This window comes from Micromys minutus (assembly GCF_963924665.1).
Source record: "Micromys minutus genome assembly, chromosome: 5".
NCBI classification, from domain to species: Eukaryota; Metazoa; Chordata; class Mammalia; order Rodentia; family Muridae; genus Micromys; species Micromys minutus.
Window position 1 is genome coordinate 75840267 of NC_137974.1, and position 19405 is coordinate 75859671.

The 19405-nt window shown below is 42.1% G+C and overlaps 1 protein-coding gene across 2 annotated transcripts in view; it reads right to left on the reverse strand.

The window, feature by feature from the left end:
* PRIM2 (DNA primase subunit 2) overlaps window positions 1-19405 on the reverse strand; it is a 179017-nt gene that overhangs the window by 73451 nt on the left and 86161 nt on the right. For both annotated transcript variants that reach the window (XM_080916744.1, XM_080916745.1), the window contains one exon: window positions 1246-1313. In XM_080916744.1, the coding sequence (XP_080772870.1) occupies window positions 1246-1313 (68 nt within the window). The remainder of the gene's footprint in view (window positions 1-1245; window positions 1314-19405) is intronic.

Sequence of the window (19405 nt, forward strand, 5' to 3'; positions counted from 1 at the left end):
AATTACAGCATCAAATCCTGCAATAGCAGGAAACTACCTCTCTCTGGGTCAGGCTGAGAAGACGGGAACTACATGACCAGAGAACATACCTGAACTTCGGGCACACAGCCATTCTTGGGTTACAGTTCTCCCCAGCAGGTGCCACAGCGGGCACCAAGCTCAAGCTTTAAGCAGAATGAAGTGGGGTGGAGGGAAACAGACAGAGAATAGCTAAAGCCAAGAATATCCTAACATCTGGCAGGGGTGTGAACTACATCAGAGGGAAAAGCATGAGTTAAGGAGAATGGAGAACAAGCTAGTGAAGTAAAAGACATGCTTTGAAGATAAAAATCAAAAGATTTAGAAGGGTCAGAGAGTAGAGATTGAACAACATACTGAAACTTGAGGTCTGGGTTTCTTGACCCGTGAACGCAGCTCTAGGATGAGAAACAAATGTGTATAGGACGTACGTTACTAGGCACCAGAAACACTACTGTTAATCTTACTCCACATCCTTGCCCCACAAAACCAATTACATGGAAAAATCAAAGTCATGACCCCAGGGGAGCAAAGGAAAGGAAAAGAGGCAGTGGAAAAGATGAAAAACAGTAATTCCTGAATGTGAAATGTCTGAGTGACAAGGGAGAAGGGAACGCTTAGGGACAGAGATGGCACAGTGGGGAAGAACCCAAGTTGCTTCTGCATAGGACCTGGGTTCAGAGACCAATAGGGAGGCTCACAACCCTGGTCGCTCCACTTCCAGAGTATCTGACGCCCTCCTTGGCCTCCTCCCACATGGCAAGAACATGATGCAGTAGACTCATAAAATAAAATAACTAAATCTTTAAAACCTTAAGAACTAGAAACCCTAAAGAGAAACAGCATTTTTGACTACATAAGCCTTGCAACTATAGGCTAAATAAAAACGTAGAAAGAACGACTTGGAGCAAATACAAAAATTACAATGTTTTATACTCAAACACCTGAGCTCAGATAAAGTCAGGAGATGGTACAAATGTATAAATAGTTGTGTGTGTGTGCACGTGTGTGCGTGCATGTATACATATAGCTATAGTACAAATCTATAAATAGCATCATGTATGAACACATAGCTGATACATTCATATTAAGTGAACTTGCTCAGCATCCTAGCATCAAGGATAGCCAAGTGTTCAAGTTAATTAATAGAATTGAAGCAAATAAAAGTAAGCATACTGAAAGTGGTTTAGCATTGAAAAGTGTGACAAGGCTTTGCCTGTCCGTTACCTGAGGTGGTTGAGCAGAGGCTGAAGTCGTTCATCGGACTGCACAGCAGGCAGCGACCTGGCTGTTAGCTGAAAATAGAGAAAAGGGTCAGGCAACACTCTAGGCAAACAGGACTGCTGAAGGAACACTAACCAGGGAGGCCATGCAGGAATATAAGGAAACACTTCTGGATTAAATCAAGGACTTAATTACTAATTCATCAGGATTGCATAACTACATGTTTCCAGCACTCAGCAGGCTGAGGCAGAAGGATGGAGAAGCAAAAACTAACTACATTGTCTTGAGGACATAAATTAAGTTACTGGGCTTCAAATGATGAGAAAGGAATGTAAGAAAAGAGGCCAGCCATCTGAGTTTGTGGGAGAGCCTCTATTTACAAGCATTAACTCTGTAAATAAAACCTGAGAAAGCACTAAACATTAAGACTATAAAAAGCTCTCCAGGATAGTATGATACTAAGATTAGGATGACATTAAGGACAGGAACTTTCACTTATAGCTGAGTAATCATGAAATCGGAACGCACACTGAGTCCCCCATAAGTTCCATCATTTTAACAACCGTGTTACTGTAAGGAGCCGGGAACATCTTCTAAGACTCAAAACCAACTAAAAATATTTAATACTGAAACTCAACCTCAAATTAATCTAGGAGACCAGAACTACAAGCCAAACCTTCACAATAAAATGTCATGTAACAAACCAACAACAGACTGGCCTGGCGTGTTTATAGTCATATGAGCTGCATTCCCTTCTAAGAACTTCCCCTGGGAAGTAAAGACACTCATCCATCCAAAGTAGTCGGAGAATGTGAAACTCAAAATAACAAACAAGATAAATCTCCTTTGGATTTAACTCTCAGCAGGAAAAGTAAGACTGTAAGACGTCCTTTGGTATTTATTATACAGGGCATCCTCACTCCACTGATCTCGGGAAAGATGTCCCAAAAACAGAAAATAACTTACCAAACTTATGTTTTCTACTATACAAATAAAAAATAGAGCTATAATTGAAAATATTCTAATGTAGGTCATAGGGTTGGGGCAGAACAGGTCCAAAAGAAAACAAAGGAACAAACAACATAACATAATGAAATAATGACTAGCAGGCATTCTGGACTTCACCTAAGTCAACATATTCCCAAGACCGTAATAAAATAATATGCTGAAATTTTAGCAAAAGCAGGTCCTTAGGGTCCAGGAAAAGTGCCATCTAGTGTGTTGCCACCAGAAAGGTCATCAAAGTCATCTGATTTTATACACAGACCTTTGGCCAGTCCTATAATTTGATCTCTAATGCCAAATCCCTCTGTAAAATATCACTTTCACTGTTAGAGATTCCGTAGGCTGTTCTCTAAGCAGATGTAATTAACCTATCTAGATGTTTTAAAAGCCAGTTCTCTGAGAATAGGGCAGACAAGCTGGACTTCTCCAAGCGCTTGTCAGTTTCCACAGCTGCCTAATTAAAGTATCTCTTCTAAATGGAAGCAGACACCTCTCCACCACAGTGCTGCAGCTGCTCACTGCAAACGAGCGAATTCCTCTGCTCCTTTCTGTCCATCCCCAACCCTTTTCCCTGAACTATTAACACTTCTCCATTCTTTACCCTGCCTGCCTTCTGGTTTGCTTCTTTACTAATTTATCCCTAGACTAGAAGACTGAGGTTTTCAAAATAAGAGTTAATTTCTTCCCTAAATAAAATCAGCAAAGAATTCTCTCACACGCTCAAGTTAATGTTATTACAATGACTTTACATCCAACATTTGCAAACTTTGCAGTTTGGGGCCACACTAGTGAAATACTCAATCGAGAGTGAGGGGCTGACCCCAGATCTAGGCAACTACACAAGACAGAACAGCAGAGTCCCAGGTAGAAAGCTGTGGTTTCTATAACAGTGCAACTCAGTTTTGAGACCCTCTACCACCAACTTACTTTTCAGTTTGAATACTGTAACACTTGACAATAATCTGGTTGTCAACCTGACACATCTGAGAAGGGGAAACCTCAACAGAAGAATGGCCTCCATCCAACTGACCATGGGCACTCCCTGGGGGAGCATTTTCTTGATCGCTACTGTGGTTTGGTAAAAGTGGGCAGAGGGAGCCAGGCAGTATACAGAGTCCTTCGCGGCATCTGCTTCAGTTTCCTTCTCAGGGTTCCTGTTTGAGTCCCTGCCCGGACTGACTGTAAGTTGCTTTTGGCCAAGATGTTCACTGCAATAACAAAATGTAAACCAAGAATGATTTCTAAACTGGAGATCTGTAAAGAACATGCCCGAGGCCTCCCCTTTGCAACTGGTAAAACAATTAGCATTCAAAAGTAGTGCATAGTTTGGGGTTTGGGAGGTACGGGAATGAATCTATCCCTGAACATGGAGGACATCCAAGAAAGTAGGCAGGTGGGTGTGGGTTGATGTTAAGGTGATACATGATTGGACAGTGGCGAGGTAGGCGGAGAAAAGGCTAGGAAAATGGAAGAGGCAGATTGAGAGGGGGAGATTCCGGGAGAAACAAAGATGGAGACATATGTTAATGTCTCTCTCAGCGCATCTCTTCATAAATAAGGTTGTTGTGAATATATTATAAGGGATGGAATTGTACAAGATCATTTGATTTATAAAGGTTAGCAAATTATATCTATTGGATCAGAGTAGTTTGGTGTGTTCTTTGATGTGACTACTTAATTTAGTTCAAAGGATGTGGTGTCGGAACGCATAAAGCCCACCACAGAGTTGGGATGTGTGTGTCTAAGGCTTGGCAACAACTCACCAAGGGGAAATGAGTGAAAACAACACGATGGGGGTGGCCATATCCACCTGGGACAACAGGAGTGGTGGAGTGAACCAAGCCAGAGTTCATCAAGGCCAAGTAAGGCCACCAAGTTAGAGATCCCTATAGTGCCGTATGGCCCCAAGCAGGAGCCGGCAATGCACAAGATAAAAGGTTAAACCGCTTTTTAATATTTACCGCAACAGGTGGGAAGGTGGGCAGCTGTACTAATGTCAATGCAAAGCAAGGGCTACACTGCCTTTTAGAGCTGGTCCGGTGGCCAAATAATCACAATTATTGGTTGATGCAGGAAGATGGGGAGTTTATGAGCAGTGTTGCATAAATGGGGGCCTGTCCTCAAAACTATCAATCAATCAGCCAGATTAAAAGCATTGAATTCAGATGTTTGAAAATAAAACTTGAGAAACTGAAGAGATGTTTGAGCAGTTAAGAGCACTGGCTGCTCTTGACAGAGCATCCAGGTTCAGGTCCCAGCATCTACATGGTGGCTCACAGCTCTATGTAATGCCAGTTCCAGGCAGTCTGATCTTCACAGGCACTACATGCATGTGGTGCACATACATGCATACAGGCAAAAATTCGTAAGAATACAAATAAATACATAAAAGTATCTTGAAGAGACCCAAATATGATATGGACCTACAGTCCAGTAAAGGTTATGGACCTACAGTCCAGTAATGGTTATGGACCTGTAGTCCAGTAAAGGTTATGGACCTGTAGTCCAGTAAAGGTTATAGGGCAAAAGATGTAAAGCTTACCAGCAAGTAAGCTGCAGCCATGGCCTGCGAAAGCTTCCCAAACCAGAGACAAAGCAGAGGTATAAAACTGTACTTTACAAAGGTCATTCCCCACCTAGGAGTGGCTTATTCCCACTGAGACCTCACTGCCATTGCTACAGGCATGGCTAAGATCACCATAGCCAATGACACATTAAATACATAAGTCTTAAATAAAATGAGAGGCTTCAGAATCAAGAATCAAAGAGAAACCTGGACATGTTCATGGATAGCTGTTTCACTGGAAAAGAAGGAGCAATCTAATGACAATGACTGAGGGAGGGGCTTGTAGATTCTTCACTGTGTCCCCGGGTCTATGGGGAAGAGGCGGTGGTTTGGGAGTACATGCTGAAGCCGTCAGCTCCTGTCCAGGAAACAGTACTGACTGGTTACTAAAGCCTACTCTGCATATGGAATGACAGGTTAGGTATCTGCTGTCCTTAGTAACGCAAAGTAATAAAAGAAACAGAACTACTTCCTCTAAATGACTTTAAAAGTTTGTAACACAAGATATATCTGAGTGAGACACTTTGCCTTCAACACTAAAGCTCACGACTGTTCTGAAAAGGATTTTGTTGTCAGACTGTTACTAATTTGCACCACTTGCTGCGCCTGCAGAAGACCCACCGCTGGGTTCCAAGTACCCACAAGGAAGCTCACAACTGCCTGTAACTCCAGTTCCAGGGGATCTGATACCTTCTTCTAACCTCTGAGGATAGCAGGCATTCAGGCACTCACACACTCACACACACACACACACACACACACACACACACACACACACACACACACAGGCATTCATACACACAAACAGACACACATATAGAGACACATACAGGCATTCACACTCACACACACACACACACACACACACACACGGAGACATATGCAGGCATTCACACTCACATACATATATACATGCAGGCATTCACACGCAGAGACACACATATAGAGACATGTGCAGACATGCATACTCACACACACACACACAGACACACATATGGAAACATATACAGGCATTCACACACACAAACACACATATAGAGACACGTGCAGGCATGCACACTCACACACAGAAATAAAGTCATCTCTCTATAGAATTTTCAAGGGGCTCATAGGGAGCCTGTAGAAAAAGAATTGTTTTTCATATCTTTTTTCAGAAGATAGTCATGAAAAGAGGGACCACGGTTAGGTGAGGAGGAAACATGGCAAATGTGGGAACTGGATCTTAAAGAGACAGCAGACACTTTCTAAGCAAAGGTGCTTCAATCCATTGACAATGAAGAGCGAGGTGGATCATTTTGAAATAATAAATTCCCCCCTCTCTCAAGTGCTCGCCCAACAGTGGCTAAATGAAAACACATAAAAATAAGAAGACATGGCTCACTTAGAAAAACATTACTCAGTTTTGTTCCCTGGTGGTTTTACCCTCTACCAGTCGCCTCTGCTTTCTTATAAAACTCAGGAAATAGGAAAGTATCTAATATCAGAGGTTCACCTTCGAGTGGACAATGCAGAGCCAGGCACTGATGACTCAAATAGCAGAGCAGTGCCTGGGATACACAGAGCAGAGACATCTATGTATCTTTGCAGACGATAAGAATCAAATCTGGGTTTTTAAATAAAGAAAACAGAAAGTGTTGATGAAACACCATGTGTTCTTCCTGGCACAGATCTGGGGCGGCCCTATGCATCCTGCAATTCCCTGCGATACCAACTCAAAATCTGCCCTACTAAATTAAAGATGCATATATTATGCTTTGCATGTATCTTAAAGGACAAGTGAGTCATTGTTCATTTTCTGAAAACAAAAGGCAACAATTTTCCAAACAGATCTTGGTCACAGGGAAGACGCCGGGTTAGATAAGGCAGGCTGTTCAACAGAGCTATCGTTTTTTTATTACTGGGACTAAAGCAGATGTCAAAGAAAATTAACTTTTACAAGCAGCTGCTCTTTTAACTTCATTGATTTTAACAACAGAGAGTCCTGCGTCCTTCTGAATTCCGTTCTCTCATAAGAGCAATGGCTCCCAATTCTACTTTCTCCTGTAGTCAAGTTTGCTCTCCCAGCTCATAATCTCCCTTGGTGGGCCAGACTGCTCCTTGCTAATCCTAACACCTAGTGAGCTTGCCCATTGTCACGATGCTATCCCTCGGCATCAGCTATCTCTCGGTGAGCATGTTATCTCTCAGCATCAGCTATCTCTTGGTGAACATGCTATCTGTTGGCATCAGCTAGCTATCTCTCGGTGAGCATGTTATCTCTCGGCATCAGCTAGCTATCTCTCGGTGAGCATGCTATCTCTCGGCATCAGCTAGCTATCTCTAGGTGAGCATGCTATCTCTCGGCATCAGCACTCACCAGCCTGTGGCTGCACCCGGAAACTGCCCTATCTGCTGGCCGCCGACATGATGCTCAGTACAACCGTTCCAAACCTGGCAAGCGACCTTTCTGTACAGAACAGGCTCCATCGGAGCTCTGAACATGCCGAGTCGTTTGACCTCCAAAGAATATTAAGCACTGTAGAGGTGAGAGGGTGTTTCCAGTTTAGGGGGACTGGCTGACTGGGGGGAGTCATGGAAACAGATGTCCCCATGCTGCTACCATTCACAGACATAATATGAAACTGCATGGTAGAGCGACAGACGGAGAGAACACACGTGGGTCACTCAATCTCCCCTCCAAACAATCCTGTGGCTTTGAGAGTACTGTCACAGTTTAGGTTCAAAATTCTTCAGCTACAGCAGGCAGTCTCGGGTGACCTGACAGACTTTCTCCTCCTTTCTCCAGTCCTGGCGACGCTAGACAGGACCTCGGCCGCTAATCATAATCAGTCTCCCAGCCTCAGGAACAAAAAGGAATCCAGCAAATGAGACTCAAATGTTCCACTTTCATATCAAAACTGAACTTTCTGGTGACCTCTTAAACAGACTTTTCTTATGAAAGAAGGACAAAACCACGTAAGTAACACTCGAGTTTTTTCCATATCTAGGGCACGCCCCAACATGGTAGCATCTCAAAACAGGTCCACCCAAGTCCCTGAACTTTGATGGCCGACTGTCTCGGAGGTAGCACACTTGCCAGCCCTGTTCAAAGTGACAATGTTCCTTCAGTCTACTGTCACTCACCCTATGCAGATGAAATGTGCCTTGCTTCTGGACATCTCTGTGTAGGGACAGTGCCACCATTGTGGCTTTGTAGACTGACTTTCTCAGATATCCTGCACATCTCATTGTGTTAAAATATGGCATGACGTTTTCACTCCCCGATGATACGCTTGGGGTGGAGAGGTGGCTGAGATGACTCTGGCCCTCAGACTGTACTCAGCGCAGCTCCTAAGAGATGAAGCTAGCATTTGTTTCAGCCAAAAAAACCACTTAGCTTTCTAGATGCCGACTCACTTAATAAATCTGTGAAGCAGTAATGAAGTACTAAAGTTCCCCGTTATTATATTTTCAGTCACTATCTGTCTCTTAAAGTATCTGTACCACACTAACCTAAATATAAATTCATTACTTTTACTTCATGTTACAGGGAAAAGAAATGCCTTCCTGGGTTTTGCGGAACTAAACTGTTCCTTGAGCACTGATATTGAGCTAAATTGTTTTACATGAAAGTCGCTTATAAAGCCTCCTAAACAACCACGCAGATAATACTCTGTGCACCAGAGATGCCGACTATCTCTACAGACTTCTAGTACATGTCTAAAAGGCGTCCGAGAGAACAGTGGTCTTCACGGTGCGTGCCATTCATATTCCCTAAGTATCTTATTCCACAGCCCTTTAATCCCACTGACTCTGTATCTTGTTCAAATAAGCAGTTGAGTTGCCCATCACACTGGCGCTCCTCCAGGCAGGGTACTCTGCTGCTAATGTTTAACTCTATGTGGCCCTATACCTAGCATGTTCTTTATTAAGGAACCTGGAATTAACATCAAAGGAGCCACCATTATATTTAATTACCAAAGAGACAGAGAAGAGATATATATGTGTAAATACACTTTGCTTGTTTGTTTGTTTTTACAAGAAGTCATTTCCCACTGACATGACTTCCACTAACCCTTGGAAGTGGAGGCCGAGCAATGGAGAACAGAGACGAGCTGGTGGCTAAGATCTGTGTGAATGCTTTGGAAACGGCCATTCTATAAAGTGTAGTCCTTAGAAGGCCACTTGAAGTACTGAGGAGCCTGACAGTGATTAAAAACAAATAATCAAAAAGGATAAAGAGAAGCTTCCCTTTTCCCTTATAGCTGAAACCTCAAACCACTGTTCTTTATGTGTGATTCAAGGGCCATGGCCCAGGTGCCTGAGGACACAGCCCTGGTGTACTTGCTCCAGTTCACAGTGGCTGCTGGGAGAACACATTCCCTCCAAGTCGAGCTGCTTGCCTTGCTTTCTCCGTAACCTCCCCTTGCCTCTGTAGATGTAGATGGGTTTTTAGCTGACTGTAAACAGAACCCAATGTGCCTGTGCATCTTACTCAGTGCTTCCTTCTCTATCCAGATACAGAATCTACGTGCTTCAGGTTCAATGAACAACCTCAAAAGTAAAGTTAGAGGTCAGTAAAGAAAGGACAACCCAACACTAACATTGAACACCGCCCCGAACACACACTGACACAGGTGTGTACATACAATAGACACATGTTCAAGGTCAACACATACACACAAATGAGATAGAAACGTATCTGTTGAAGATACACCATCTAGACTTTTCACCCCAGTGTTGTCATGAACCTTTAAATAAGACAGACTTCCCAAAAGGCCTCATTCCATCAACATTTAGAGACGAGCGTCTTTTGATCTGACTCAAGAAATATGAAGAAACTGCAGTTTTGAATGTCTCAATAAACACATACAGATTGACAGATTCCTCCCTTCCCCATTTCATTCTTTATCTTTTTATCTTACAGTAAAATACTTGAGGTTGTTCACTGTTTCAGATTTCAGTTTTAACATTCTACAATAGTAAACAGATTATTATCAAACTTAAAATCTTCAAGTTTCTGAGTAATGATGTCATATTTTAAAAGTTCCATATTTTGGAGCAAGTAGCAACCTGAAGCACATGCACTGTTTTCCATTTCTAAACTCTAGGATGACATGCAGTCTCTCCAGTAACAGACCACAGCTTCTGAACTTACTGCATTCACACCAACACAATGAACTCAAGGCCAGTGTAAGTCATTACATAAATCAAAATGGCACCCACATTTTCTTAAGAGAAAAGTAGGTATTTTTTATTATCTTGTTTTCAGATTATGACATTTTCAAGGGAGGGAGGGAAGGAAGGAGGGAGAAGGTTGGTCTGAATCCTTATTCTAATAACCCAAATTATTAACTCCTAACTAACAGTGCAGTGGACCTCGGGCATTCTTGTTGGCATCGTGTGTGTGAATTCTGGATGTCTCTGGCATCTTCTACACTCACCGCACCAGCCATGGCAAAACATTAAGAAATGCAGATAAAGAAAACAAGTTGAGAGATATGCTTCCTTAAGAATAACTACTTAGTTGTTTTATATTTCTAAAACCCTGTCTGATACCAAAACAGCTGGATAAGACTTAAAAGACCTTGGCATGCATTTAACTGATTTCTTTCCAAAGACATTATTTCCCTTTCTGGCATGGGAGGTTTGATGGTGAGCAAGTCTGAGCAACTGTATCCTTTATCTCTGATATTTTCATTTTTTATTAAAGATTTTTAGAAAAGGGGAACCAAAACCCAGAGGCAATGTTAGTACCGCAAGATCTTACCTGGAATATACAAAAAGTCCTAAAATCTATATTTTAAAGCACGCATTTGCCTTAAGTTTATCTTATTGCAACTAAGAAAGATATCTGCATCTTACTTTTCTATATATATATGTTGCTTCCTCTGATAACATAGTTTGAACAAATGAGTCAGAAGATCCCCTGGACAAAAAGCATGGTACCAGCTATTCAAGTTTACTTCTTGTTGCTATGATAAACACTATGACCAAAAGCAACCTGGGGAAGGAAAGGGAGACTTAAACTTCCAGGTCAGGATTCATCACTAAAGGAAGTCAGGGCAGGAGTTGAAGCAGGAGCTGAAACCGTGAAGGCAGGCTGCATGCTTGCTGAGTCCTTCTCAACTTTCTCCTACAACTCGAGATGACCTGCCTAAGGACAGTAAGGGTTACTGTGGACGAGGGGGTCCCACAGACATGTCCATAAAGTGATCCAGGCAATCCATCTACTGAGACTCCATCAGATAACTCTAGGCTGAACACAAATGACAGATGAAGCTAACCAGAGCCTGGTTTTTCTTTTCCACTACGTGCAGCTCTCGGTTTATGCATTTTAATCAAATACAAGAGAACACCAGCATAAAGTGGAATGTGCTCTACTAAGATACTGTAATAATCTTACATGAAATACGAAACACTCCACAAAATTTCCAAGTCATCTACCAAAAATAGCTACTCGCCACTGAGACATTTTTCATAAAAAGCATTAGGCTGCATGTGGTAACAAATTTAATCTCTGCATTTGGGAGTCAGTGGCATCTCAGTGAGTTATAGAGTTAGGGAACTCTAGTCTACGTAGCCAGTTCCAGGCAGCCAGGGCTACGCAGTGCGCCCTTGTCTTAAAACAAAAACATATTTATAGGTAGATGAGAGAGAGAGAGAGAGAGAGAGAGAGAGAGAGAGAGAGAGAGAGAGAGAGAGAGAGAGAGAGAGAGAGAGAGAGAGAATAGAGAAGTAAATAAGCAAATGCATTATGGATGGATGGAAGGATAGATGGATGGATGGATGGATAGATGGATGGATGGACAGAGGGACAGATGGACAGACAGTCTAAAAGTCAGTAAACATTTGTAATTAAAGTCATAACACTGTAAGCATACAGGCAGCAAAGGACTTAAGGAAACTCTTTGGAGCAGCAGGCTGACTTGTCATGTGCAAGCCAAGAATAAATATACCATTCATTAACATAAGCAAGAGCAAAGTTGGGAAAGAAGGTGAGGCATTCACTGAACTGCCTGAACTGCCCACCAGACATGCAGGCAGAATATCTATGTAAGCTCATGAAGTAAAACCAAAAACTGCCAAAAGTATCAGAGAAGTCTGCAGGCTTTTAGGCTTCAGCATAAATTCTCTGCAGAAAACTAGTGTGATCCAGTGACCTTCTGAAGCCCTGCTGCTCTTTGATATTATCAGCATCAACTGACAAGTATCCCTGGTTACCCACATCCAAAGGTCCTAAGTAAATGGATGGCCTGAATGCAGCTATTAAAAAGGGGCCGAGTAGCATTTGCTTTGAAAACGTATGGATGATGACGTGTTTACTGAATGGATGTGGCCACTGAGTTCTTGAAATGTATCCAGTCATAATACAGTACAGACAAATACCCAAAGTCAAAACTCTCACATACAGACTGTAAAATATCTCAACGGTTTTTGTACACTTAAAATACTAAAATTAACTCCATCCTTTACAATTTCTATGCAGATCTTTGAAAAATATAGCCTACTAGACAAAGGATTCCTGAACCATCAATGACTATGACTTCTGTCCACCATACAAGCAGAGCACAAATGGATGGAATATACCATTTAAAAGAGCATGAAGAAGTAAATTAAAAAAATAACCGCTTGCGCAGTTGAAGCTAAAATTCAGTGGCAGAAAGGTTACCTACCATGTATAAGGACATGATTTTAACCCCCACCAGAGGCCGAGGCGCTGCCCAACCTACCTGTGTTACTTCCAGTTGCAAAAAACAAAAAGTATTTTGCAAATACAAATTTTAAAACATATATCTAAAAAAATGTACTTCACCATTAGATCAAAGACAACAGCATACACAAAGTGCCCAAGAGTAAAGAGAGGTGTATTTCTTTAATAAAAATAACAGTAACTTCTAAATCTCCATACAAAACTGTAAAACCATGTATCATATCTACTACCCTATAGCCTTTTTCAGTTATGAAAAAATCATAAAGAAGACATAGCCCTTGCTACACTGATAAATACTTCATTAAACAGAACATGAATTTATGAATTATGAAATTCTAAATTATGTATTATTCCGATGATTTGTCTCACCTCAATATGCAAAATAGCTGAGCCCCTCGGGATGCACGGCTGTTTACCCCGACTCAGGCTCCTTTGTGACAATCTATTTTTTCGCTATAAGAGTTAAGACTTTCTTGGTGCTGAGATTCTCGAACTTCACACTATCCTGTCATGGTGTGGGTCTTCACAGTTCCTGCATGGCATCGAGGGCCCTCTGTACATGATGCTACTGTTCTTTCTTCATCCTTTGGAATCCGCCGCCGTCACTATCTCTGAGCATTTCCTCACCTGCTTCTGGTGGAGAGGTGGTGTTACATGGGTGTTGGACCCACCACTTTACCATCTCAAGTTTCTGTTTTGGTTTGGTTTTTGGTTGGTTGCCTGGTTGGTTGGTTGGTTGGTTGGTTGCCTGTTGGCTGGTTCTGCTCTTTCTTTCCTCTCACCCTGAGAGTTCCTCTTGTGGTATTCAGTAACTAATTCTACCTATACCCAGCTTACTCATCTGGTCTACTAAGTTCCTCGCCCCAGTGTATTTGTCAGAGTTAATATTCTTAACAGTTTGTTCTGTTCTTTATATCACTTCTGTCCTTACTGCTGAGTAACTTACGCTTATGTGTTGAGCCCTCTGTCCCCATGACTCCACTTTATGAGGTCTGGCACAGTAGTCTCCCCTTACTCAGAGAATAAATCCCAAGATCCTCTGTTGATCACTGAGTCTACAGACAGTACTAAGCCCCATATATAATTACATGTTTACAAGTATACATACATACCTATTTAAGGCTAGAACATTGGAAACAATAGTAATTTTGGACGATGGTTGACTACACATAACTAAAACCCAGGATAACACAGTACTACTGTATGGATGGTTGTTGTTTGCAGCATGATAGTATACTTAGACTCTCTATGTTTCTGTGTGTTCATGATCTCTAAAGATACAACCTACTGGGTCTAAAAACATGTGTGAAAGTGACCCAAATGCAAATTCCAGTGCCATGGCTTTGAGTGAATTTAAGAAAGATACTCAGGATGAGTCCCAGGCACTCTTCAGCAGTGAGCTTGCTGTCTGACACAGCTGTCCCTATGGCAGAACGAGCCTATAAAGCCACAGAAACTGCACTGAATAAGGCAGGCTACAGGGTGCCGTCTGCAAACACCTGCCCTCCATAGCTGGTGGCTTATACCCATTTACATCAGTTCTTCACACAGCAAGACGGCATGACCTTACAGACATCCATTTTAGTAATAGGGCAAGAAGTTGCTGTTTCAAGGGTACAGAAAGGTCAAAACCAAGACTTACAAGAAAAACAGCTTAGAAAACTGCCTTCACCCAGGTCATGCTATACCAAAGGCTTAGACACCCACGCAAGCTCATCTATTCATAACAGCCTGTCTTAGCCAGTGATCTACTGTTGTGACGAGACACCAGACCACAGCAACTCTTATAAAAGAAAACACTTAATTGGGGCTTTCTTACAGGTTCAGAGCTTTGGTCCATTCTCATTGTGGCAAGAAACATGGCAGCTCAAGAAGTAGCAGAGTTTTACCCCAAAGTCCATCTCCAGTGACACACTTACTCTAACAAGCCCACAGCTACTCCGACAAAGCCACACCTCCAAGTCCTTCTCAAGCAGTGCCATTCCCTAATGACCAAGACTTTGTATATAAGATGAGCCTATGGAGGCCATTCCTATTTAAACCACTACACAGGCAGAGTTCTCATAGCCATTGCAGGAATTCCTTTGGACCTATACTGTCTTCTCTTAAAGTTTATCCATGGTTAATCTCATGGGGAACTGAGAAGCAAGAAGAATGAAGCACAGACCAGCTATTATCCTGAGTTTCAAAGCCATTCTCTCCTGGGCTTAAATTCTAACCATTATTACTATGTGACCCTGAAACCATGACTTCGTTCTTCAGTGTCTCAGTCTCCTCATCCTATTGACATGTCAGAACTGATGAAGTCAGGAAAGACACACGCAGTGCCCGGCACCTGTGTGCCAATGAACACACAACAGCACATCAGGCTGTGTTGGAACCACTTGGTGCTACCCCGTGATGGTGGTGCCGAGTCCACTGGAATAAAACTCCCACTGCAACACTGTCACCTCTACTTGAGCCCTGTGATAAGACTTTGTGAAGAAGCAGCATCTTATCCACACGCTTACTGAGGTCTCGGCTTATTCCAATTCTCATTTAATCCAGTCTGCTTCTGAAAATAATCAAATTATTGGCTGAGGATTGAGTTTAATGGTAGAGCACTTAAATCGAAGTATGAGATATGGGATTCAATCCCTGGCACAAGATGAAAAAAATAAATTTATTGCTTATAGTTTTTAATAAAATACTATTTTTGCAAGTTAAATATGCTTGTGTCTCACTCTGTCTAAATATGCTGCTTATATTACCATAAAAATAAGTTTATTTCTGTCCTAGTTTCATTTTCATTTTTGTAATAAAAGAGCTTGACAAAAAGCAAAGTAGGAAGGAAAGGTTTTAGTCTTGCTCACAGCTCCACACTACAGTCAGTTACTGTGCTAAAATCAAGGTGACAGTCACACCACAGTCAAGGGCAGGGAAACATGAGCACACGCATGCTCACTTACTTACTTGCTTGTGCTTAGCTCGGTTTCTCCAACCTTAACAGAGTTCAGGACTCAGTGTCTGGGAAATGATGCTATCCACAATGGGCTGGGTCTCCCAACATCAATTCATCTAGATAGTCTTCCACAGACACTCCCACAAGTCAACCCAATGTAGACAATTCTTCGTTGACTCTAGTTAAAGCTAACCCTCACAGTTCCAAACAAACATAACTCCAAACACGATAAAAAACATTTGTTACATTTTTGCTGAAATTAAAAAGTACATAGTTCTCAAAGAAATATATACAAACATACTTTGTATAATGAGTTATATATCTTTTTATATGTTTACACAGATACCTACATGAACATTATGCAAGGTATACTTTAAGATATTTACTCAAACCTAAGGAAAGTGCATGCTCTAATTAAAATTTAGTATTAAGCGACATTGATAGGCATCATTTCTTTGTTAACTTTCTAGAGGAATTGTTAGAACTTGATTATTGAGCTTATAATTTTTTCCTAATTTAATAGTGAGTATCAAATTGAAGGGGTTAAACAACCCATCAAAGCTAAAATCTATATGCATTTGCCACTTAGCATCAAGTTCTCTGAAATTATTTTTAATATAAATAAAATCCACATACGTCACAGTAGACGTCAATGGAAATAGTATACAATGAAGAAGGGTAAAGATCTCAGAATCCACCTGGTATGTATCCAACCTTCTCTATTTCCCCAAGCATCCATCTCTCCAAGGCTCTTTGTTCCACAATAGTTACTGCATCACTGAGAATGGCCGGGATGGTTGAGACTGTGTGTTATTTAATGTGACTGTGACCATGCGAGTTATGTAACACAATGGCTGTGGGAGCTGGACATGTCAGGAGCATGTGTACTGTGCCCAGTCTTCTGTGGAGCCTGAGAAAATCCACCTTGAGCCTCTGTGCAGGCTTCCCTCAGAATACATTTGTGTCTAAAAATACTAGGCTTCAAATGACTGGCTCTCTGGAGTCCCCTTCATCCATCTCCTATTCCGTGGCCATGCTCAGGGTCCTATGAGGACACACAGGTAGCACTGTTCCCCTGCATAAAGGACTTGAGGCCCCCTGGGTGCCATCAAGCTGCAGTTCCAGTGCCCTCGTCCACTCTGCTCCTGCTGTACCTCCTCCTCGCTCTCATCCCATCTGCTGCCTCCCATGCTCACAGACCCCAGCCACTCAGGAGCGCTGGCCCTTCCACTCCAGCCCCCCTTCCACTCCAGCCCCCCTTCCACTCCTGCCCTCCTTCCATTCCAACAGTCTCCTCTGCCCTCAGAATTCCAGCTCTACACACTCTGTCCCCCAGGAGCTGGTACTCCCTCCTCGACATCCCAGAGCATTCCTGTGCTGTTTTGCAATCTGTTCAGATCTGTTCACTGCAGCTCTTCCTCTCCTGGACTATGTCCTTCTTACAGAGGCCAAGACTTAGGGATTTCTGATTCTCTAGAGAACAGCATGAAATCTTCACTTAACATAGGCCTCTGTCAAATATCCTCTGTGTATAAGGGTCTATTTATGGTGTCATGACCCTAGCTGTCAGTAATTGCACATGGACCCATACAAGCTCATACTTCCTATAACACTAAAAACTCCCAACATGCAGGTGTAAAATGCCTTTCCTTACTTCTGTATTTTGGAGATCCAAAACTAAAAGGGCAAGAAAATACCTTTCAGTAGACTAATAGTTGCTCGGGTCTGTTAGTAGCTACAGACATTAAACTCTGAACTAATTCACATAAGCCAACCTTGCTCATTGATATCAAGCAGAATCCTTACAGGACCAAGGAACAGAGCCCGTACTCTAAACCCATGGGGGGGGGGGGGGGGAAGCAGTTGCTAAAATGCTTCCAGGGAAACAGAACACAGAGTAAACACCCACAGAGTGAAGCCAGATGTTCCTACCCACCAGCTCCATTCAGAACGATGTTCTAGACCATGTGGACCCAGGATGATTCCATGATCTGCCAGTCCACTGTGCCTGAGTGGAAATATATCCCGCGCCCTAACAACCTAACACCAAACGAAAAGACACTACTGGAGAATGGAGTTTGACAAGCAAAGTGAAACACAAGAACTCTACAGACCTATCAGAAAAGAAAGATTAAAAAATAACAATACCAGATATTAGTGAGAATTCCAAAGGCACACAACACTATCAGGAATACAGAACACTACTATTCTATGGCGCCATTAAGAAGCAAATATGCAGCACTATATGTCCCAGCACAAGTGCTCTGTCCGTATGAGTTTTTAAGCAGTACATTCATTCGTGCAAAACATGGCACTAAGGCTAATGGCAGCCTTATTCTTATAATCAAAAAAGAAAAGACAAATAAACTGTCTTTCGACAGATGAGCAAACAAACAAATATTATTCAGTGATATAAAGTATACTCTTCAAGCTTGATATTCATGGAGAACCTTAGACTAAACAGCCTATTCTGTACAAGTCCACACCTGTAATGTTTTACACGTTGTGAGCAATGCTTAGGAGTAGAATTGGGATAGAGTAGGTATGGCTGTAGAGAGTGAATTTAGTACTGCATTTTCAAAATGGTCGGGTAACACCGATCCACATGAGAACACAGCACAAACACTGCATATATGCACACTGTGCAATGTCAATCTCCTGGCTTTGAAATTGATATGTGAGATGCAACCATGAGGCAAACTCATGCAAGAAGCTCTCTGACCCACATCTACCATTCCCTGTCCCGATGATTATTTCAAAATTACTTTTTAAATTGCATACTGTATTACTTCATATTGTAATTTTAAATAGAGCCATAGCAATATACAACAGGTTAGCAGATGGCACGCTTGGGAAGGAAGTCATGGTTAAACAAACTACCTACACAGGGAAACTCGCACACACAGACACACAGAGAGAGAGAGTCAGACAGACAGACACATGGACACACTGACATTCTGAATAACTCCATGAGTTCTCCCAATGTCTATCCTTCAGCTGTAATACTGGTCATTATGTAAGATTTCCTGTGGGAGGAAACTGGACAAAGGATACACAGGACCCCTCTGTATGCTTCATTTTCAGTTTCTTGTGTGTGTGCGGAATAAACCCAACTTACAAGTCATAATTTTCTGTGTCCTGGTGAGTCGGTCCCTTCACTGAGCCCTGCCTGCTCCTTTCCTCTTCCCTCCGTCTTTCCTTAGCTCCAGGTCAGCCTTTGCTGCTTACTAACCACATACCATGCACTTAGACTTCAGCTATCAGCTGACAGGTTTTTCATTCTCAGAACATCTAACTCTTGACATTGCATTGACACTTTAAGAAATACTGCTCATCACTCATGTACGTCCCAAAGTACTTTCGGCTACCACAACACAGCCTCCTTCATACACACAGGGTCTTCCCTTCTGCATAACACAATGCTTCTTGGTCTTAATGGAAACTACCGTATTTGTTTAATATGAGTTGCTAGGTTTAGCTTCCCCTCAGACTCCATGGTTCTCCATAACACAAGGCTATTAACTTCTCTGTGCCTTGCTGGACATCTAGCAGGGGAAACCATAATACCATAATGGTTGGATTTTTAGCAGGCAAAGTGCTTTATAAATCAGGGAGTGAAGCAGTAACACACACACACACACACACACACACACACACACATCTTAAATATTTCCTAAACCATATATATTAAGTATATAATTAATACCGTGGGGATGCTAGAATGTTCCATAAAGACCATATGCATATTGGACAAAAGACCCAGCTGTAAGAAACAAGGTAGAGGTTCCCCTGTAAAATGGCAATACAAACACAGTGGAATACACTGTAAACTGTATCTTTTAACACTCTCCAAGGAACATCTGCCAGCTACCCATGCTTGGACAGGAGAAAGTCATTAAAGATTAATAAAAGGCTACAACATAGAAGTGGTCTATAGTAACCTTCCCTGCTCCTGTCA